The sequence below is a fragment of the Teleopsis dalmanni genome, chromosome 2 (assembly GCF_002237135.1).
Source record: "Teleopsis dalmanni isolate 2A chromosome 2, ASM223713v2, whole genome shotgun sequence".
In the NCBI taxonomy this organism is placed as follows: Eukaryota; Metazoa; Arthropoda; class Insecta; order Diptera; family Diopsidae; genus Teleopsis; species Teleopsis dalmanni.
The window spans coordinates 82,023,732-82,048,899 of record NC_051847.1 but is presented as its reverse complement, the minus strand read 5'-3'; the positions used below and the strand labels follow the sequence as shown (position 1 = coordinate 82,048,899).

At 28.9% G+C, this 25,168-nt stretch overlaps 2 protein-coding genes across 2 annotated transcripts in view; one reads left to right on the top strand and one right to left on the bottom strand.

Moving 5' to 3' along the window:
- Positions 1-3,048, bottom strand: part of LOC119674924 (protein Shroom-like) — an 11,175-nt gene extending 8,127 nt beyond the window's left edge. Inside the window, exon 1 of the mRNA XM_038086083.1 lies at positions 3,014-3,048. Coding sequence (XP_037942011.1) covers positions 3,014-3,048 — 35 coding nt within the window. The remainder of the gene's footprint in view (positions 1-3,013) is intronic.
- A 1,881-nt stretch (positions 3,049-4,929) lies between these two features.
- LOC119674923 (protein Shroom-like) lies at positions 4,930-22,536 on the top strand. Its single transcript, XM_038086082.1, has 4 exons — positions 4,930-5,027; positions 19,885-21,619; positions 21,718-21,984; positions 22,045-22,536. Exons 1-4 carry the CDS (start codon positions 4,930-4,932, stop codon positions 22,306-22,308), a joined length of 2,364 nt encoding a protein of 787 aa, XP_037942010.1. The 3' UTR covers positions 22,309-22,536.
- Positions 22,537-25,168: the final 2,632 nt, after the last annotated feature.

Here is a 25,168-nt window from a genome sequence, read left to right as displayed (position 1 = left end):
ATTTATGATAAGTAATTAATAGACTAATCTAAACTTACGGCAGTCGGCTAAAATACCATAACTGTAAGTTTTATATATATAATACAATTATTATAAATTTCTGTGTAATACAACAGATACAAGGTTCAAAATGAAGTAAAATAAAGCTAATACTACTACTTCTGTGCATAAAGTAAAATAATATTTTATTTTATTCGAAAATAGTACAGTCTTTTAACGCTCTCATTAAGAAATTTAATTATTTATTTTTAATTAACACTTAACTAAAAATCTTTACTATTTATTTTTATAATGTACAATTTTTAAATTTTATTTTTAATTAAAAACTGTGCCAAGTTAGTGAACTCTAATGTGTTCTTATCAATTTTTTAAATATGTATATAATAAAAATATTTTGTTTGTAAAACTACAAATTGCAAATAGTTTTAATTAGATTGAAGTTTATATTTAGTTTTTAGTTACATAATGAACTTCTACATTATTTAAATTATTATCTCCTTTTTTATCTAGTTGACGTTAAAAAAATACTATACCCGTAATTTGTATTTAAATTTAATGGGTAAGGAAACGGAAGTGCAGAAAAAGGTACACTTCCGAAATAAAAACAAATTTAATTTAAGCTACAATAGCTTAAATCGTATTTTATAAGTTTGTATTTAAGTACACAATTTCAAGAACACACAGAAATTAATTTGAAATATCGAAGGCTATGTTAAATAAGACTTAAGAATTAAATTCTTGAACTTTTATTTGTTTTAATATATTAATCAATTGCTATTCTTCCTTCAACTACCGCCTCAAATACCTTTTTCGCTGGAGCATCTTCATCCATTCTAACGACTTCGTCAAATCGGGAAAGCCGCTGGATATTTACTCGCTGAATTATATCAATACCTTTTTCAAATACCTTTTTCGCTGGAGCATCTTCAACCATTCTCACGGCACGATCAGCAAAACCGCTGGATGTTAATTCGCTGAATTATATCAATATCGTGATAAAGCTTGTGGTTCATACGTAAGCGGTAGTCGTCCAATTCGTAAATCTTACGAAGAACTTTTCTCTCAAACACTCCCAGTGCTACTTCTTCATTCTGTGATCACGTCTATACTTCTACGCTATACAGAAGCTTAGGAAAGATCACCGACCTATAGAGCGTAAATTATGTTTGTCGAGAGAGAGAGCTCTACATCCCAGTTGCCTACTGAGCTCATAGTAGCACCGATTAGCAAAAGTGATTCTTCGTCTAATCTCCAAGCTGACATCATTATTGATCGTTATGGCGGTGCCAAGGTATATGAGTACCAGTAGCCGACATATACTTCGTTTTGCCCCCATATAAGATATATGAGATATGATATATTAGATATAAGTTTGTAAGACTGTTAGAAAATTTTAGGAAAGTATTGAAGTTTTAGTTCTGCTATATTGACAAACAGTTCACGCTTTAAAAATTATTCAACAGCCGTTAAAACAAAATACTGCAAGTTCTAATTATAAATACTTTGCAATAAATTTTTTTTTTGAATTTGTCTTCAATTAGTTCAACTTAATTCATCCCTCTTACTTATGTATTTTAATTATTGTTCTGAATATTATAATGTTCTGAAATAACTTCTGTAGTTGTAGTTGTAGTCTTCAAAATGATCTAAAATTTATATTTTTCTTATCTTCGTTCATTTAAAATTTGTTTATTATATCTCTCAAAAATATCTCTTAAATTAACCTCTGTATACACTATTGATTTCTTTAGCTTAAGTATTTTAGTCAAACATGTCTTCGTATTTGCTGCAAATAAATTTTGTAACAATCTTATTTATTAATCTTATTCTAACATAGAAATATCAAATTCTAATTCTTGTCACAGATTTTAAGACTCGTTTGATATTGGTACTTGTTTCACTAAGTTAATCAACAATACCGGAAACAAATTGTTGACATCTTATAATTATGCATGAACGAATATATTTTAAGCTATTATTTTACAAATGACTTGATATTATTTAACAAACAGTTTTTTTGTAAATTGAATACAATGGAACAATACCACCCCACCGCGAAGGTGTGTTTAGCAACATTTTAAAATATTCAAATTATTTAACAAATTGTTACTATTACTGTTGTTATGGCATTTACTTTTTCATTTTTATTTTGCTCATTTGCATTTTTAATAGTTTTCCCCTTAATTTAGCTAATTTGATATTGTTCAATAGCATTTTAAAAGTTTTTTTAAACATTTTTGCATTACAATAATTTCGATAGAAATGCCAAATACAAATTGTAATAAAATTTAAAAAAAAATAAAACAAAATTAAGTGAATGGCAGATTATTTAATTTATACATAAAATTGCATGATTTCGAAATATGTTATTTTGACTAAAATGTATATTATATTATTCGCTTTTTACGGTTTTTTTCTTATAAAAAGTAAAACACAAAGAAATCTTTGTAAAATTATTTTTAAAACAAAATCAAATATTAACAAAGTTAATTGTGGAATTAAAGTCTGCACAAAATATAAAATTATATTGTATATGGGCATCATTTGCAAAAATTATATTTATTAAATTAATCTTATACATTACGACAAAAAAGACAATTCTTGTGATCAAACAAAAAAAAGAAAAAACAAATAAAATCCACAAAATTCATAAATTAAGGTATTAAGAATTACATCACCTTCTGCAGCTCTGTTACATTATATATAAATACCATATTTATTTATATTACTTGTATATATATTTGCAAACATATATTTACGTATTTATTATGTATAATTTGTTTTTTTTTTAATTCATATATATATTAATAATTTTACAGTTTTTAACATATTTAACAACTTCCGTTCACATTAGGTGAAATTATTTTTATTATAATTTCTTCATATATTTAATTAACGATACTTGAATATATGTATATATACATACATTGACGAATAGTGAATATTGTAGAAGAAAATTTGTTGCTAAACATGTTTGTTAACAATTTTATGCATTTATTGTTTTATTGCTTACCGCTTCATGCTTGCTGTGCCTGTTGATAATTTCATTATTAAAAATAATAATTTTTTGTTTTATTACTTTAGCAACAAATGTAATTTGTCAAATAAATGTCAGTGCTTTGAGGCAAAAATGTCAATCACATTTTGTGCCACCAACAGTTGCGCATAATATTAAAAATGTTTATGAATAAAACTGTATACATAAATGTATACAACAAATCTGACAAGTAACTTAAATGTCACTGTTGATACGCTATGAAATGTTGCAATACAAATCTAGTTATGTTTACTTTCCAGAAATTCAATGCTGTCAAAAATTGCTAATTCGTATTAGAATGAGTTTCTTATTAATTCTTACGAATTCTTTATAAAATATTTTTTCACCTGTTTATCTATGATACTGGACGTTTTACTTGGTTACCTCCAGCATTAGCTTAACGTCACCGTAAATCCCCCATTGGAATAAATTCCGCCAATAACAATGGAAATTATATAACTGGATATAAGTACCTATTTGTTGAGGAGTTACTCCTGTCTTTAACTTTGCTGTTCTTTGAGTCACTACCAGGTTGAAAAAATAAAAATTCGCAGTGAATGAAAGTATAAATGCGTAAACTCGTTCTGAATAACTTTAGAATATTGAGGAAGTCAACCGAAGTTGTCACCTCCTATATACCAAAGTACCAGCTATAAACCTCTGGTCAGGTGTCGCAAGTGAACCTACCGGTTTCGCAATACAGTGAAGCTTCTCGCTATCAAAAGCAATACATAATGATATCCGAAAGATAGTAACCATTTCTTTCGATAGAAAAGATGTAGGTGTAGTTGTAGATAATTCAACCAACTCTGGAAGTTAATCCAATCTCAGGACAATAAATGTTGTGGCCTCCTAGATACTGTAGTACCAGATAAAAACCTCAGGTCGGGTGGCGCAAGTAAACCTACTCGCTATCGGTTATACTCGAAAACAATGTATGATGGTATCGGAGAGATAGTAACCATTTCTTTCGATAGAGAAGATTTAGGTGTAGTGTTTTATGTTTGATTACACTAGATACGAGGTTAAGGTTGTAGAATTCTGATCACTTCGCTTCGCTTTTGTTGGGAATAGAGAACGAAAAACTCGACAAACGAATAAAATTTATTGACTCTGTCATGTAATGATTGACCAAAATCAACTCCTGTTTGTTAACAATTTCAAAACTGCTAAAAAGTATTTAAAAATTAAATACAATAATTGCCAATTTAGATTTTAAGGAAAATTCTATAATTTTTATAAGTGCTGTACGAATTTCTTTTATCAATAATAAATAACAATAATAATAATACAGTAATAACTAATTTCGAAGCCAAAACTAATTGAATTCCTTGTTTATAAATATCACAAACTTCTGCTGTAATTAATTACTAATGCATTAAAATGTTTCACATAATTATTTGTAATACATTATCGATTTTTAGATGCTTAAAAAAATTAATAAGCGCCATCTGTTCGTGATTTTGTCATCACACTTTTTGTAGCAAATCCAGTATGTTTGTTGCTCATACGCTATGTGGTAAGCATAAAATAATTGTAGTAAAATAAATTTGTAATTCATTCTCTGCGTATTTGTTTTTAATACATACTAGTATTATATTTAAAATAAATAAAATAACAAAAATCATTTGAATTACAAGCGTAAAATTGCATCAATCAATTTTAATATATACCAGTTAAAGACACATGCACGAAAGTCAGGCTGTGCGCAGCCGACGCTGTTATAAGTGTAAGTAACTCGAAGAGCCATGACATCAATTGAACTGCATTCGAAACGCTGATTTACTTGTTGATTTTTGCTACTGTTGTCTGCATTGTTGCCAGAGCTTGTAAATGTTGTTAATGCGCATGTATACTTTGACTTATTTGTACATTTCTCTGTTTCGCATAACATGCCGCCGCCGACGACATCAACATTATCATCGTCGTCATTATCAGCTTCATCAACATCGGTAACGTTGGCAACATCAAATGTTGATATTCAGACAAAGTGCAGTAACGTCATCACAATTCCCAGCGGTTTGTCATGTTTCTACACTTTGTTTATATAAAATTTGTTGCTACTGTTTTAAAAGTTTCTCTATTGTTGCCTAAAGCAAACAACATTGTTGGTGTTAATATTTTTTTAATGCCTTTTTCAAATGTTTTTTAAATTGATAGAATAAAACAAAAAAAAAAAGGTTGAGCTAAAACATTAATAAATTAATGTATACATATATATTTGGAATTGTTATTTTTTGTATTTGGTTTTGTTTAACAGCTAAAACGTATTAAAAATGTTTTCATTGTTAAATTGGCAAAGTTTTCAATTTCCTGCTTAACATTTATTTCATACACTAGTGTATATAACAAAAAAGTTTTTATTAAATTAACTATATATATCCAATTTGGCTTATTGCTTAATAAAGTTGTAAAGTTAAGTAGTACACAAGAAAAGACAAGCAAGTAAGCTGGTTGACGGACTGACAAGTGCGTCAACATAATTACAATTGCCAACCAGCAGCATTTTTTTGTTTGCAATAATTAAGTAATTACAAAGAAAAAACTATCTGTATTAAAACATAAAATAATAATAAATTGAAAATACACGCTCAAAATAAACGCAATTCGCGTGAGAAAAACATTTGAGACGGGTGTGTCAGCCTGCATACCTGCCTACCTGCATCTATTGTATGTCACTTGCGTGCTTTAGCAATGGAATTATAGGCTTAAGCTTCAGTGCAAGTCGGAACATTTTGTAATAAAACTTCAACTCGTCCACATAATTAAGTTATAATTAATTTGTTGTGTAAAGCAAACAAAATGTAACTGCTCTGACGTTTCATTGAATATTTTTTTATTCAATTTTTTTTTATTAGGTCAACAAAAAACTGGTAACAGAAATTTACTAAATAAAATTAAATGTTGTTAATTTTGTTACTATAATTAACACTTATCATCAGTTAGTTCCTTTTATGAGAACTTTAAATTTGGAATAATACACATCGATATGTAGACTAAACAATTTCGTAAACATATAAATTATGTTATTTAAAATACATAAAAAAATTAATAGAGATGTTTCAAAAAGTAGTGAACTACAACAACAAAAATTATTATTATGTCATTTTAATTAATTGAATTTTAAACTATTCAATTAAAAACTAAAACTAAATATATTTAAACTATTCATTAAATGAAGTTTTATAAACATTAAAAACATATTAGTTTTTAAAATATATAGAATGTAGGATATAACTTAAGGACAGTGTAGTTTAAAGATTTTTATATCTTTAAAATATCTAAAACATAAGATATAACAGGGATTGTGACACTAATTTTCTTTAAAAAAAATAAAGAAAATAAAATTATTTAATTAAATATGCAATAATTATTTATGAATTATCCATTTTCAAATGGAAATACTAATAAATTTTTTATTAAGAAAATTTAATTTGAATTAAGTACATTTAGGATAGACCCCAGTTAAAATTTTTTAAGAAAACTGAAAAAAATCATTAACATTTTTTGAAATGATTAATTTTAAAAGTTAATAAATTAATCAAGTTAACGTTTTTAAAAAATTAAAATAATTAATACCCTTCACACTAGTTCGTAAATTATTATGAAATTTTTTAATATATAAAAATTCATTGGTTATTATGATAGATATGATAAAAAATTTAATAAACAAGAACAGTCAATGCGAAAAGTCCATAAATTACTCTGAATAAATATATTTATTTTTTATATTTATAAGAATATTTTTGTCTATTTAATGTTTTTTTATATATATTATTTCCGGCAACATGTCAACTTTTTCTAAATTAAACGTTTATTTAATATTTTTAAAAAAATTCTATATTTCGACTTTCCTTGAAAGTCATGATCAGGACAAGAAATCAAAAAAGATACTTACAGCACTTTTCATATTATTTTAATGATTAGTTACTTGATTTTTATACTAATTTATTTATATCCATATAAATATATTGTAGCATTTACTTAATATTAATATTATTTACGAGAATCTAATTCAAAATTACTATACTCAATAATAAATAATAAACATATACGACTCAATAGTTATCATATAATCGACTGTGTTAAGATATAGCTTTCTAATACTATCAAATTTAACTTCTGCTTAATCTGGTTAATCATATAATTCAGAAATACCAGAAAAGAAATGAAATACCAGAATACCAGAAAATATCGAAAAACACGCAGTATTGTTTTTATAAGATAAAATCTTCTTTAAACCTCTTCAATACATTAATAATATCGGACATAGGCTTATAATAAAGAGATCCTGAAAAGTAGATATGGGAAATACAAGACATTGACAAAGTTTATGAGTAATATTTTTCTTCATTCGTTGGCATGCATATGTAACAGTGGTCGTTGAAAAATCTAACCAATCGACATGCCTGTCCATTAAACTTACTAGTACGGCAATTAATTGTATTGAACAATAAGAGATGAATAAGATTAATCAATAGCTCTGTTATTTTTCTGATTATATGTAATCTATGTCAGATCTGTAGTGCGTTTTGTTTTTATTTTATTATATTATTCTTTAAAACAATTCAACTGAAACCTAAGAGTTGATCATATCTACATATAGAAATTTATATTTTATAAAGTTTAGTGTTATTATTGCCGTTAGTTGGCCGTCAATATGAATATTTTTACGATCAACCACATATTTCAGTTCAACCGATGAATACAGCGATAAAATAACGTAAGAACAAATGGGGTACTGACACTCCCAACGAACTGAAACGCTACGACTATAGCTGCAAGCCGACCCTAAATGAACAGAATGTACTACACCTTTACAATAAAGGCCAGTAGTTGAGTTTATCTTAATATCAGACGGGGATTGGAACTCTCAGCGCAGTTATGTTCTACTGACCCATATTAAAGTAAAATAGTTGCATGAATGTTACTATCGGTCTCATCTGTCTTTAAGCAGAACTGACAGGTGCTTAGACTGATCTATTTTCTTAAAGCAGGCCATAATGACCAGTTAGGTAATCTATCAACAACTTTATATTACTGGGGAGAGACAATATTTCATTGACAATATCACCGATATAATATTGAAAAAAGTGTACGATAATTCGACACAATTTTAATTTTTGTAAAAACAACATTGTGTTATGTGGCAACACAATAAAAATATATTTATTTGAAAACTTCAGAAAATACATAAAATACTTCAAATGCCTTTTGTGGTACGTATTGCTCGCATTTTTTTTTAATCCATTAAAATATATTAACAAATTCATTTGATTTCATTAATAATTTCTGCTTTTTATTTAAAACAAGAAAAGCTTGAGCTCATAGCTATCGGCCAACAATCAGTGCAACGACAAATTCATGTTGCTGTGATAATTATCGACTTTCGTTTTTGTTGGTCTGCTCCTGTTAAACGCATTTTTTGGCGTGATCAGAATAATTATTATGTTAGTAGATCAATTGTTGCAGCCACTTTAAGTTATCGTTGCAGCAACACCGAGAGACCGAGACTTTCAACACGGCCGGCTCATTGGAGTTGTGTTGAGCCTCGGTAGCAGGTGAAACTCATTTGTGATTAGTTGAGTAAAATACATTTCAGTTGCAGGCAATTGAACTTGACTTTCGATTTCTGTTTTCCAAATGAAATAGAAATGTAATGAAATCATAATAAATGAAGAAAAAAACTTGAACAAATTCACTTAATAATACGCTCACACCTGCAACTTAGTTAAAAAACAGTACATTTTTCAATTTTTTGCTTTTTAGTACTTTAAATGAATAATTACTTATGGAAAATTCATTGAGCAAACTTACTTAGAAAGTTAACTAACCTCCGACTTTCAAGCAATTTAAAAATATGTTTAAATAAATTAAAAATAAATAACATATTAATTTTGCTAATTTGCGTATATAATTGTTATATATTGAATACACGTTTAAGTTAGTTAACATAAGTTTATTTTTATAATAATATTTACTATTAAAAGGTATTTTGTAGTTTTAGTCAATTTCTAATCCAGAAATTATTTTTATAATTATGGTTTCTTCATCATATTTTTGTTATACATTATATTTCTTCAGAGATAATGTACGAGTATTTTAAACTAATACATTAGTATTTGTAAACCATATTTATGTGCTCCATTAATTTTACAAGTATTTAAATCTATAAATATTAAAATATTATAGTTTGCATTATAATTCATTCATTAATTCATTAACTTTACTTGGTTTAATTTTTTAAAAGATAGATCTCGGATATGTAGTCTTTAAAATGTACAAACATTATTTTGTTTCATTCAACAGAACCACAACTAACTAGCTGTTGATCAATCTTTGAAAATATTCAAAACTTTGATTTTAAACCATAACTTAAATATAGAGAACATCTCTATCTTTATGATAGAGATTTAGTCGTAAATTGGTAATAAATTGGTAAATATGTCTGTCTATAAGTGGACTTTACTGTATGGAGTTTGATTGTCTACCGTTTCAATCATATTAATACATTCTTTAACTAGTATGGAAGCAATTTTAGGTGATTGCGTTAAAGATATGAGTACAAAATATTCTACGTATATAGTAATAAATCTTACTCAGTGGTAGGCATATATATAAAGACTCCAAGCCACTCTCCTGTTCTACATTAATAAAGTTATTTTATATGGGAATTCACTCTGTCTTGCAAAGTCATTGCATGGTGCACGAAATGCAAAACTGCTATACTAAAATTGCAAGAGTGCTAGAGATGTCTCTGTTACAGAATTGCAACATCATAATAAAACTGTTGTTTTTGCAGCATGCCACATTCACATGAGAAGCAACAGATGTCAAAACAACTGCTTTTTTCCCTTTTATGGCATAGAAAGATCTCAAGCCATTGCAAGAAACTTTGTGCGTGTAGTTTGTTGTTGTCCATTGCAAGCTCTCGCAATCTGTGCATTTCGTGCACTTTGCAATAAGTTTGCAAGACAATGTAAATACCCATCATATATTTCATCCTTGGTTTTAACATAGAATGCTCTAATACTCAGTTATATACTCTATATAATTTTAAACGGGATGGGAACAAGCTTTTTGATTTAACCCACTTTATCAGACTCTGTTCAATGCTTGTTGTATATTTAAAAATCCAGCAAAGTAAAATTTCCTCTTCAAGATCATCTGAAATCATTTTCAGAACACAGTCTGAAATATAATATTTGTGATAAAAGCCAAGCTGATGTGTAGAAATGATCTCCTCCTTTTATACCATTGGCTATAAATTGTACAAAAATATTATTTCGAATACTTCTAAAACTAAATGGCAGTAGATAACTAAACCTGCATTAGATCACGATATTTTATTGGTTGATTTATTTGGTTGATGTATTAATATTATTTATAGATAAAAGGTGTTCAAATTGACCTTTTTTTATATACTTTAGAAAATTTATCAATAAATTTCAAAAAACAAATTTTACTACATTGCTTTCGAAGTCCAAAATTTCAAAACAAATATTTTAGATTCAGACAGAGAGTGCATATAATCTAAAAGTTTGGGGCGTTAAGAGGCTGAAGCCCACGAAATGTATTAAAAAACTATATATTATTATATTTGTATATTCATTATAAATGCATCATGACTAATGAAATAATTTTTTTTTTAAATTACTCAAATTATCTAATAACCTCTCTCGAAGTAAATTTCTAGCTACGAACCTATTTTAAAAAATTTCATCAAATAAGAACTAAAACAAGAACTAACACGCTTATATCTTTGTTTTTAAGAAAATCCAAACTGCACTTCAAACTGTAAAGACTCTGTCACATAGATAACTTTTTATTTTAAGTACTGCTAACTGATAGGCAATCTACCAAATAACCTTTTGGTATGAGGGCTCAGCGCCACATCTTTAATAAGAATATTGTTTCTGTCAATACATATGATATACAGTTATATGTGTAATATATAGTACTATAATATTATATAAAGTCAACATTCTTAATATTTCAAAAAGTTTTGCAGCTTCTGATCTTTATTATTGAAATTTTTTAATAAAAATTGAATTGATCTCGTTTTGACAATTTGCTATAAGTTCAATTTTTATTAAATGATAAATCTGATATTCATTTGATAATAATTTTTATATCATCTATTAATGAGTTGTTAGAAATTGTAACGAATATAAATATTTTCTGAAAATTATTTATTAAATACTTTAATGTATTTTTTCTAAAGATAACACTCCAGGACCTACTCATTATTAGATTATTATTATTATAATTATTATTAGATTATTAGAATGTTTTGCATAAAATGTTGAAATTCGTTGCTATTCTTGACAACCCATCAACAGATTGATATAAAGATTGTGTGCAAGATTATCACATCTACTGTTGAACTCTTATGAAATCGTTTAAGCGGTATCAATACTGGGAACTTCAATTTTTACTTCAAAATTTTTTATTTTCTTATTTTATAACTAAATAATACAATCATTCAGTTAATTAAACTTTTCTGTAATAAACTAGTTTTCTTTCTTAAAAATATAATCACTATACCATTTGAATAATGCTGATTCAGCTTGCTTCCTTGTGTTACATGGTGTCTCTTTCGAAATATTTTATATATATCTAATAATCCATAAGAAAATTATGTTCCACTGATCCTGAGATATAAAAAAGTTAATTATTTTATATGAATGCAAATTTTTAAGTTACGGTAATTAGAGACTTTCCTTGCAATTTATAATTTTTTATTTTATTAGCAGTACTTTTTCAATTCTTTAATGTTAATTAATCTGTAATAAAGAAATCGCTACCGAACCTTTCCATAAATGTTCATTTAACTGAGTACTATTCAATTGACTTCATTTTTAATGTACATATAAAAAATTACATCTAAAAAATTACTTAAAAAAGTGAATTTAAAAGTTAATTACCTTATAAATTATTTTTACCACTTTTGATATTTATAACCACAAATCCCCATAAAAACTTTATGTCTCAAGGTCGTTCCCATGCAATGCAGACTAGTAAAAAGAAAATCGCAGGTTCCAGGAAATGCAAAAGTTACAAAGAAAATGTGGAAATACTTGGAACGAATCAAACTCAACGGATGCAATCTCATAAATTGTGATGCAAATTGCAAAAAGACGAAACAAAAAGTGAGTAGAAACAAATACGAGTAGCAGTGCCTGCTGGTTTCAACTCTGGACTTAAGACAAAAATATAGTCAAAGCAATTCAAAGATACTTCAGTCATAAATTATGTTACAATCGAGTCATTTGCAAAAGACATAAATAAACTAACAACAAACGTACTATTAGAAAATGGCAAGATTGCATTGAATATAAAAAAATAAAAATAAAAATTTTAACATTTTTATTTATATTACTACATATATATACTTTATTGGATACAACCTCACACAAGTTACTCGATAAAAGCTACAACGTACGGCTAAGACATTAGGCATTAGACAATAAGTTGACAAACGTAACAAAAAAAAAGTATATATATAAAAGGTTAAAAATTTCTTTTTTATTTTATAAATAAAAAAATATCGAAAATATATTTATTTTTATATGAAAAAGACATGCAGGTATTAGTACAACAAAAGCTTGTCTCAAGCTGAGTTTAGTCTAAATGCGATTGTGCCGAGCACCCGGTACGACTAAAAAACGTACCTTAAATACTACCGAGTACCTCAGAAAAAAGTGGCAGAAAGTAAACTTCCCGCTTTAAGATTTACAGGAGATGAGCACGCAGCACGCGAAGGTTGTGCCACCAGCAAAATTTAAACTTTTTTCACTGTTTTTAGTGAACGGCAGGTGCAAAAATGCTACTGCAATACCTAAAAATGTAAATTAAATCGCAAAAAAAAATAAATAAAAATAAATAAAATTCAATGTGAGATACAACATAGAGGAAGTATAAATTTTCTATTTGTTGGACCATAAGCTACTATCGCAAACTGGTAAAAGTTAAAAAGGCGACAAAATCAGTAGCAGTAATAAAATTAGTTTCTTCCTCATAATTTACATTAGGCAGCGTCAAAGATTTATAAGTTATTCGTTATTAAAGCGGAAGATAAAGTGTAAGTGTATTTAATTATAATTCCTAACAGAATCTATTAGAAAATGCTTATTAAAGCCTCATTTAGACTTAAATAATTTCTCTATCAAACAGCATCTTTTTTTTAAAGAAGAAAAACGGTCTGTGTTACTTGTAGCGTTCAGAAAAAAGAACTTAACAACGTTTGCAACATATTTCAGTAAAGAAAACAGAAACGGAATAGTAGAAAATATGAAAAATGGAAAATATAATCCATTTTATAGAATTTATATATGTGTTTCAGTACAAAAATTCCAGCTATGGGGCATACAATGAAAGCGCTCCTCACAACTCATCTACTCTGTCTTTATCCAGCTCATGCACGGCGGCGACCCAACACTTTAGAGGGGCCCTTTTTTTGAGGATCTTGATCAATTACAAGATCTCTCACTAATCAGCATTCTAACCTTTACAACACAATGGACCAATAGGCCTAAGTAGATCCGGTAGGGATCGCCGGTATAACTTAGCCCAACCTAACAGTACAAAAATACAGAGAGGATGTAATAAAATAATGAGAATAATGAGAAATTAAAATGGTCAAGAATAGACAATAACCTCCATCGATTATAGTTTTGAATATTCTTTGCTGTTGCTCTAACAAATACTAGTTATTGCAAATAGCAACGATATATATTTAAAAGTCTGTATAGTCACTGGTACGGATATGAAGATTAGGGATCATATTTCTGAGCCCTACAAGCCTTTAAAATATAATATATAGTTAAAAAAAATTTATTTATATTTCACTATCTCTTTCTCTCCTTAAGTAAAGGTACTGTTCTAAGAAATTTGGAGAAAGTGTGTTTTAAAGGGTTTAATATAGACATACCAAGACAAAAATTAGTAGCAGATATATTTATTTGACTGAATATAAAATAATAGTTGAAACATATTAAACAAATTTTTTTATTATTGTTATTTTAAGATCAGTTTTCGAGATAAAGGGTTTTACATTTTTTTGGAGGTTGATATTTTTCTTGGAAATCCACAAAAACTAGTCGACTCTCGAGATGGCGCTACAAATATATTCCTGGAATAAATATTGGGCATAATTGTTTAAGTGAAACCCATATTTTAAGAATTACTTATTATATCAACATGGCCGTTATATACATATTATATAACTTTTAATGTAATTAATTTTAAAATTTAATAACATATTGTTGATCTCTAATCGTAAGCATTCATATTTAATAATTAACGTAAAATCCATAAAAAAACATATATTCAACTCCAAAAGAAGTAAACTCCTGTCAGTGTGATTACAACGAAAAAAAATATATATTCGGTTCTAAAAGGAGTAAACTATAACCATGACAACAACGTATTAATCGGACTATCCAAATTATATACATATAATTCATAATGCCTAAAAATGATGACGATATTTAAGATATGTATTTTATAAAAATATATACTAATGTTGTAAAAATAAATACTTATCAAAGACAACACATAATCATTTATAAATATATCTGCATATATATGAGTAAATCTTTTTCTGTCGTGTACAACTTATTCACTCTACAAAATATAGAGTATAGAGATCCTATCCTTGTAAATTATATATCAAATCAAAACAAGATCTAAAATATATCTTTGCCAATACTTTTTTGTTTTAATGACTAAATATTTATAATAATAATTTTGTTTTTTAATATAGTGATCGATAAGCTCGTTAAAAAACAAAAATATATCTTTGACTAAATTATTGTTATTACTTACATATTAATACTTATTGATAAACTATATTTATATATAAAAGTACTGCTGAGAATAAACAAAATTAGTAGAAAGGGAAGTTTTGGAGTTCATACACCCCTAAATATTCATTTGAATTATTTTACAATAAATTTAATGATTCTTTATTCATTTATTTAGTATGATATTTAATATAATATATTTATGTGAATTGCGAACAAGTTTCCAAAAACTCCCTCTTATAAGAGTCACTTGCACATCCATAAACAAAATCATAAAAAACTTAACGTCTAATTGTTTATTGGACAACTTAAAAGCCCTTTGGACTATTTTGCACTAAATTTAATGATTTATTTTAAATTATATATTCATTTTTAATTTTAATTCTAATTTTAATTTTAGTTCTAATTTTAATTTAATAATTTTCAATCTTATCTTATTATAAATAATTCAATGTCTCAATAGTTTTTCCAAAGCAATGGCTTAGGGAAAAAATAAATTTAGTTTTAAGATTTGATCCACTTATTGTTAGTTTCGTTTTTAGAAAGATTAAATAAATAATTTATAAATTGAAAAAAAATACAATTATATATTCATGTGAATTTTAAATAAAACTCAAAAACTCCTTCTGAGAAAAGAGTCACTATCTAGGTTCATAAACAAATCCATAAAAAATGTTAATGTTTAATATACAACAACATTCAACATTTTAAAATTAAAATTAAATAATTCCAAAATCAATATTTATCCTTCGATCAAAGATACTATATAATTATAGAAATAATCTATTCCATAATTTTACTTTTACTTTTCGGTTTACTTAAACTCGTAATTCCTAATTTAAATGATCTAATTATGAAAAGAATTATGACCACAATTACAACATGTTTCCAACCTTATTTAGATTCATACCGAATTATTATAGATTATAGATTTATTGTTTGTAAACATATTCACAAAATCTACATTTTAAACCATTAATTATGTGCATTTATGTTTAATAGCACTGATTCTAATAACCTCTTACATCGTCTAATCGAATACGAGTACACACTTTATCACAATTTCAGTTCTGCTCGCTCACCTCACCCAATCAACTAACCAAGATAAATGTTTCTCATATGGATATCTATGATTTAATAAAAGCATAAAAATGATAAGCGTTTGCCTAAATTGTTGTTGACATAACCAAATTTAATATTATTAAAAACTAAAATGTTTAACGCTATACCATATATGGGTGAGGCGACAACTACCCTCTGGTAAAATAATAAACCTCATACAAGCTCCAAACAGTCGTAGTGTTGGCAACGAGGCACGATTTTCGTTTTGAACATTAGACATTGATTGAATTCGGTTTTGGGTAACGTCAACTTCAACTTCAACTTCCAATTCAACGTCATGACTTGACTGCAGCAACCGAAATCTGCCATCAGTTTTCACGTTGATGAAAAGGAGCGGTGAATTTGCTTTGCCGCTGTTTCAACATGTTCCACCAGCTTTACTTGAGACAAGTAACGCCAATTTGGTTCCGTTAAAAAAATCAAAGCAAAAATAAACTAAACTTACAAATTTACATAAAATTTAGTAAATAAAGACGCACGCCTACAATTTATTTGGTTTCCACAATTGATACAGTTGCCATGCCAATCGTGGTTGTATGTTCCATTCATTGCACCAATGACCCCACAACCCGAATGTGACATTTCACTTGCACGATCCATTAAGTACAAAAAAAAAATTAACCAACCGACGGCGTCGTTAAAATTTATTTTAACGCCAAAGTATTGCCAAATCTCGCGTAAAGCGCACGCGCGAACCTTTAAACAACTCCCACCGTTGGGTACGTCAAACCTGTCGAACAAATCTAGGGTGTGATGTAGAGCAGTATTTTATATGCACAGTGGACGACTATAAATTTAATTTTTTTTTAAAAAGAAAACTTTAAAAAAAGCAATTTAATGTTTGTAAGGATGTTGCCAAACTTAATGAACAAATTGGTTATATGCATTTTTAAACAATTAAATTCACTTTTCTCGTTCAGTCAACGAAATACTGTACTTGGATACCCTGCAGCACTGTAGTATACTCCTTCGCTGAAGTCATATATATGGTCTTCACACTTCCGCTTTTCGTACGCAGTTTGGGGAACAGGTTCAACGAGTTCACTTTTGCATGTCTGTCCACTGTGCACATCCGTGATTTTGCTTTGTGTATAATTACACGGTTTTCGTTGATGCTCTCTGGCTTACACCGACCACTGGTCATATCAGTCAAATTAATCTCGAAATCATAAATTACAGACTCAAGCTTAATACATAATTTATCATAAATTATGAGTGAGCCTCCTTTGATTTCTTTAATTTAATTTGCAGAAGCGCATAATGACAGGCGTGGATGTGCGAAAAGAAACATTAAATTTAATCTCCCGGCTAAAATGAAATGTGTACCCAATTGCGGTTTACTTTGCTCCTTTTATGCCTCATATTTGTTTTGAATATTAATGTTTGCTCTAAACCAAGTTTAATGGAAAAATTAAGAAAAAAAGCAAATACTCGTAAATAAAGTTTTTAAGGTTTCTCTTATTGCAGTTCATGGTTACTTTCCTTACGGGGCGCATAGTACATTACAATTGCAAAATTGATTTGTGGTTACTACACCGCATAGAAATGTAGCCAATTGCTAGACTTCCAGAGGCCATAGGGTACATTTATGATATTATATATCCGCTTTGTAGGGCTTCAAATTATTGTATTCTGTTTTATTACTATAGGAAAATGGCTTGGAAATTATTAGAAATTACTGATGCTGTCATAATTGTATTGATTCCAATAAAAGAATAATGACACTGAAGGCTTAAAAGTCAATAGCATTTTTGGATATACATTTGGCATATAAACTATCCAGAATTTATAACTTAACACGAAAAAAATACACCATTTCAATTTTTTTTTGATAATCGATTAAGTTGCTAACACCTAGGTACCATAAAATTGGCTACAAATTTGAAAGGTCAAAAAAGACAGTAAATTCTCTGTCAAAGCTCCTCCCATTAACATCATGGAATCATAATTTATTTGAGGAGTTCAACTTTCACGATTTTTTTTGAAGACACAAGTGATATTCATTGGGTCTTGCAAACTCATTGCAAAGTGTATGAAATGCAAGAATGCAATACTTAAATTGCAATAGTGCAAGAATGCCTCTGTTGCAGAATTGCAACATAAAAATTAAACAGCTGTTTTTGCAGCATGCCACATCCATATGAGAAGCAACAGTTGTCAAAACAGCTATTTTTTCCCTTTTTTGTTTCGTTTCAAGCATATATACATGGGTTTAGGTATAGCAAGATTGCAAGCAATTGCAAAAAACTTTGTACGTGTATTTTGTTGCTGTCCATTGCAAGTTCGCGCAATCTGTGCATTTCGTGCTCCTTGCAATGAATTTGTAAGACTGAATACAGCTATATCATTATGTGGCTTATTTTGCATTTGGGAGAGCTATAAGCTCTCTCTTCTCTTTCCTCTCTTTATTTTTTATTTTCTCTCTTTCTTCTTAAATATATATGTTACATATTTGATTTTTAGCGTACGTGTAAATGATAATACGTTATTGTGGATTGAAAAGCGATTACAATTTTATGATAAATAAATTTTGTATGACGTTTGAACACTATATTCTATCCAATATCTTCTTTAAATTATACTTTTGAGTGTTCTGCAATGTCACGAAGCCGTTGTGGTATAAGAAATTTTGGGTAAAAACACAACAAATATATCCAACCAAGCAATATCTTCTTTTAATTATACTTTTGAGTGTTCTGCAATGTCACGAAGCCATTGTGGTATAAGAGATTTTGGCTAAAAACTCAACAAATATATCCAACCAAGCACTGTAGTCATATGACAGGATAAAGTTCGTATTTTTTCCGTTGCTGAAACTAAAATTACCATTGTTTCAAGTCAATTGGGGGTGTAAAGAAAAATTCATAGAACTTATAAAAATATTGTGGATTATTAGTTCAAACGTTTGCATAGTTGTGTTGCATTTGAAGGAGCCCACTTTCAAATTAAATAAATAACAAGAAATTTTCATTATTAGATGATTTTTGTGTGTTTATTTTGTAATTCCGGAAAGTTTTTGCTCGAAATATTTGTTTAAAATTTTTTATTATAGTTGCTTGTATTAAAACCCAAATATTCCTAACGAAATTCACAGTGATGAGCAGTAAGTATTTGCGGATTACAAGTTGACTCGGCCGCAAACTCGGTCATTTCACGAATTGTAATCTCTTGTTCAATTGGGTCTGATATATAGTTAGTATATGCTAATTTTCCCTAAAACGAGTTAGTAATGGTAAACCAAAAATAAGCTACAGTTATACACTTTAAAAATATTAATTGTTTATTTTTACGAGGTCGAGCTAACCTATTTTGCGCAATTGAATTATTTTTCCTAAAACAAATCATAAAAATAACAATAAATTTTATTATTATTAGCTCTGTGTAAACATAAATTTAAAGTTAATTATTTATTTATCTTTCTTCACTCCATTATATATGATTGCCAAAAAATTCAACTTATTTGTTTCGTGTTCAGTAGTGAAATTTTTCAATAGTCTTTAACTATCTGTTAATTATAATAGAATATGAAACTTTCTCTGAAAATAGCACAATATGCGGCGTGATATACCATTATGCCTTTCTTTAAATATATATCTACATCTTGAATTGTCTTATCTTAACAAAACTTGGACTATAAAGAGACGATGTTCCATAAATTATTGCAATATATTGCATTTCCAATTCCTACTAGTTATTTATAGAATTTTTCTGTATAATTTAAACACTATGAGGACTCAGTGCATGGAAAAACTGTGGTTTGAGTATTGATTCAACATTTTAAACTCAAATTTGTTTGTTGTTGCTTGAAGTATTTATATATTTCTGTACTTACAAAAATCTGAAAATTTATTGTATATTATATGTTTACAAATTTATTGCAAATTTAAAATAAATAACAAGATTCTTTAATTTTTACAGATGTAACTCGAAGGCATCGTATCTGCCACGACAAAGTCTGGAAAAGTTAAACAATACAGATCCTGATCATGGCAGCTACAAATTGACTTTAACGTCTAATGAAGATTTAGTTGCCAATATTAAACCAACATATGACATACTCAATCACAATGGTAAAATAGCAAACAACAATTTGCCTGACGTGCTGCCATTGGGTGCTAAATTACAGCCACAGCCATCATCACCTACATCCGCAAATAACAATTCTCCATTACGTTATGGTTCCAATAATAACCTCGCATTATCAACTACTTCACCTACAATACAACAACAGCAGCAACATGCAGCCTCATGTTATTCAATATATCCACCAACACATCATCGATATTCTTCACCTGCTGTTAGTAACTACAATAATAACAATAGCAACGCAACAATACCAAGCTATGCCAGATCTCAATCATACGATGTCAATACAAATGCGACAAGTCCAAATAAGTTTATGTCACAGTCAACACTTGATCTTAAAAGAACACCCAACCTCGAAACAACATTAGAAGAGATACTGCCCGAATCCACAAATATTATACTTTCGCCAGCGCAGTCCGAGAATAACCTCAGCAGTCCTAAAATAAGTAATACATCTATTAAATCGTACAGCCCACGTACTAGCACTAAAGAATCTGAACATTTTGATATAAGCAATAATAGAGGAAATTTAGAAAATGTTAGTGAAGCAGAAGACGGCAGAATTTTCCGTGCAGAGTTGGTAAATACCACTTTATCAACATCGCCCTGTGGCACTTCCAATAAGATAGTGACACGTAAAGATTCATTGCGAGAAAATATAGAAAAAATAACACAACTACAATCGCAATTAATGTCCGCACATATGTCTGATAACAGTTTGTTGGGTAGCTACAGTGTAAAGACAACTACGCAAAATCCTACAAAAATTGCTCTTATTGAGAAACAAAACTCTTTAACTAAGGAAGTTGAACAAATAACTGAAATAAAAGAATTAAATAATGTATCATGTGCTCAGAGCAATGCTGATGAAAAAAGCACTTGCGTGACTGAAGCTGTTAACAATATGGGAAATATTAAACAAAGTGATATGACCGCGCCCTTACTACCCTTAACTCAACCACCGGTTATCGAATATGATCAAAATGAGGACTTACAAAATGTTGCTACAAATATGACGCAAGATACCGTAGCTGCTGCACAGATTTCACAAATGGACTCCAGTACAGATGGACTCAAATTAATGCAACGCAGTGAAATCGTACTACGTGTGAACCCCAGTACTACAGAAGCTGCTTCACAAACTGATGATCTACCAGACTCAGACATGGGACGTCTCACAACTTTAGCACACACAAAGGAAGATACTGCAACACACACCACACTCCAGCCAAGACAGCGTCATCCTGTCGAAATCGATTGTGAAAACTTATCCAAAGAGTTGGCAAGCCTTCTACAACCCAATGATAAATTGATAGAAGTACTAATGCCGCAATCATCAAAATTACCTACTGACTATGTCGGTAATTTGTACAATCCAAATGTAGCACTTAGGCCCACAAAACGTAATGTGGGTACCTCAACTTTAATGCGTATGAAAACACGTGATTCCCAGGAGACAAGCGAAAAGCAGAATATCGTCACATTAGAATTGCAGTTTGCTGAACTGGAAGTGACATTAGCGAATAGTAGCGAAAACGACAGTTGTGATCTGATGAAGAATAAAGTGGTACGTATTAGAAACTATAAACAAAGCGTTTATATACAAAGTATATATATCACTTCTTATATATTAATAAAAACTAATGCAACGTATTTCAATTTTAGAATGAACTTATATGTCATCTTAAACGAAAAATCCGTATACTCTCTAATGAGCAGACTACCATTAGCGAAGAATCAGCCATTAATGATGAACTTGGCAGCAGCCTAATCAGCAAAGTTGCTGATAAAGTGCGTCCAATCGAATCCACCAAATTTCGTACATATATCGATGATGTGGGACACATAACAAGTCTATTGCTTTCTTTATCGGAACGTTTGGCCAGAATAGAAAACAATTTACTTTCAACAACTGAAGAATGCACTGAAAAGGTATAATAAACTCGCTCTAGCTTTTTGTATAGTTATAAAAATTAATCTTTTCTCTTTTAGAAAATATTGGAAAGCAAACGAGAACGTTTACTTGAACAGTTGACGGAAGCGAAGCGCCTCAGAGAGGATATTCAACGACGTGGTACCAGTGTGATGGGCATGTTAGAAAAGAATCTAAGTGTCGATGAATATGCCGATTTTGATTACTTCATCAATATGAAGGCTAAACTTATTGCGGATGCACGTGATATAGCCGATAAAATTAAATTTGGTGAAGAACAAATGACAGCACTTACTGAAATGCTCATACAAAGTGACTGTTAAGATGTGCATATAATGTAAAACTACTAAACAAACTTAAGATTAATATATTATTAGTGCCTTGACACTTTGATGAAGTTTCCACCATATGCTATAGTTTGTTTTGATTTTCCAAACTTTCAATGTGCTAAGTTGAAAGTTGTGCATGAGAATCAGTTTTAAATTAAAATTTAATGGAGGAACGGATAAATAACTCCAGTTAATGATTTTCCTACATAACTCTATATATATAAATATTAGATATTATTTCAATTATGTGAATATAAAACTATCATGAATAATTGTGTTTTATTTTAGAAAAAAAAATATTTATTTTAAAGTCTAAAAAATATTTTAATTAAGTGAGGACAATTTAGAATGATCACAGATTAACGATTGATTCATTGTCTGTTAAACCTCTTAAGTGTGCTTAAAAATTTTATAAGAATAAAATTTATTATTTGTGATTTAAAATAAACAATTTTTAGTTATACACTTCAAAATAAATATTTTTATACGACTATGCATTCGCTATTTATGCCAGAGAATGCATATAAATGATACACATATAGAATTTAAATATTATTATAATTTATAATTAAAGATACTCGTAACATGAATTCTGTTATCGCAGTATCACTCATAACTATTGTAAAATTATTAAACAATTTAATAAGAAATTATTTACTTTAAACAATTTTAAGTATTTCTGTATTGTATGTTTAAATAAAGTTTTAAGATAAATACAAATAAAGCTTAAAAACACATTAAATGTATATGAAATCGTATTTTTATTATAAGAAAGGCTTTTTCGCACAAATTATAACTTAATTTAATTAATAAAATAAAATCAAAACTAAAATATTAGATATATGTTGTGATATAAATAAAAATTGTGCTATTATATTGTGCTATTAAGATAGATTAGATACAAAGCAAAGAATGCTTTTGGAATTCTACTGGAATCAAATGAGGGATATTCACTCTTGCAAAGTCATTGCAAGGAGCACGAAATGCAAGAATGAGAGAACACCTCTGTTGCAGAATTGCAACATTAAAATGAAACAGCTGTTTTTGCAGCACATCGCATCCACTTGAGAAGCAACAGATGACAAAACGGGTTTTTTTCTTTTTTTTATTGCGTTACAAGCATATATACATGGTTTTAGGTATAGCAAGATTACGAGCCGTTACAAGAAACTTTGTCCATGTATTTTGTTGGTGTCCATTCCAAGTTCGAGTAATCTGTGCACTTCGTGCACCTTGCAATAAGCTTGCAAGACAGACTGATTGCCCCTATATTATGAAGTTATCAGCTGGTGCATGAGGTAGTTGACGGCCTATACGCTAACCTATCTGCCTACTTAATTAGATGAGATATAATAATAAATCAGCGTCTTTTCAAGACAAGAATTGTCTAACTTTAGAAATAACGTTTTTACGTAATGAGGATTTTAATAATACGTGCATTCCGTAAAACGACGCCATTTCGATTTTGCAGGCATGCCGACATAACAACGATATTTAGTGAAGTCAGCTATTTGGAGCTAGTTTATACTATATGCCGACAAACTTCTCGAAATATCAAGGTTTTAAGTTGTGAGGTTGATTAATTTAACAAAGACTGCATAAGGTATCTAACTAGCAAGAACTAGAAACAACAAATATTGACATTATAGATGCATAGCATTATGAAAACAGTTGTTACAAATTATTGTCTCTGCTAACCACCATTGTGGGCAGGAACGTCCAGAATATTACGTCGATAACTGCCGCAAAGGCTCAACACCACGATGTTCTTCATGCACACATCGGTATATTGCGCTGATGAACACCGTTGTGGACATGTGGACCGGCCTAGGATATTCAATTGATGATTCATCAAAAAAGAATATACATATGTTCTTTATAAGACGTAGAAATCAAAATGAAAGGAAACTAAAAGTTAACAATGTAGAAATAAAATGGGAATATAATGTAAAATACTTAGGCCTAACTTTTAACAGCAGATTGACTAGAGAATATAAGGGTAAAAAAATGGCTTATAATATTACTCTGAATACTCTGAAACCATTAATACAAGGAAAATTTAGTTTCAACAATTAAATTCTTCTTTATACGCAAGTATATTTAGTCCAAACTACTTTATGACTGTCTTTTTTATGGAAACGCTGCCCCATTTATCATACATCAACTTCAAATTTATTAAAATATTGTTAAGACATATACTGAAAGCATCATCGTATATCAGAAATGAAGACGTACACAAAGACTTAATAATCGAGAGTGTACAAAAGTACATCAAAGACAAAATGCTGAAATAATTTGATTCTGTGGATGTTCAACTAATACAATATTGCAATTTCTTAGAAAAAATGCAATATATATTTCGTGAAAAGTGTAATTACTCCTTAATTGTCAGTTAAAGATCTTATATTAGTATCGTAAATATTTTGTAATTTTAATTTTATTGAATTATATATTTTATATATATTCCATATTTCAGTACTAGTCAGTACTGTATACTAGTCGCATACTAGTCATCAAATTTACCGAACAATCGCAATCATAACAATTTCTTTATTTTTAAAAGCCATCTTGTTGCTTATATGCAGACTAGAAGGATTCCAAAAAAACCGAAGTGGTTAGTGTACGAACAACACCTCAAAAATTTTGAATCTTCTCTTAGCCAATGATAGTCACTGACACATAAGATGGAGTACAGTTTCCTTTTAATCCGTAGAGCCGTAGGGTAGGTCCGCAGGGTAGATCCAATCTCAGTACGGTAATATCAATACCGTAATGCTGAGCAGGTTAGACTTGTTGAATTTGGTGGCTAGTACATTTCTCGTCCAGTTTGGACCACGTCAATTCTGAGATCAGA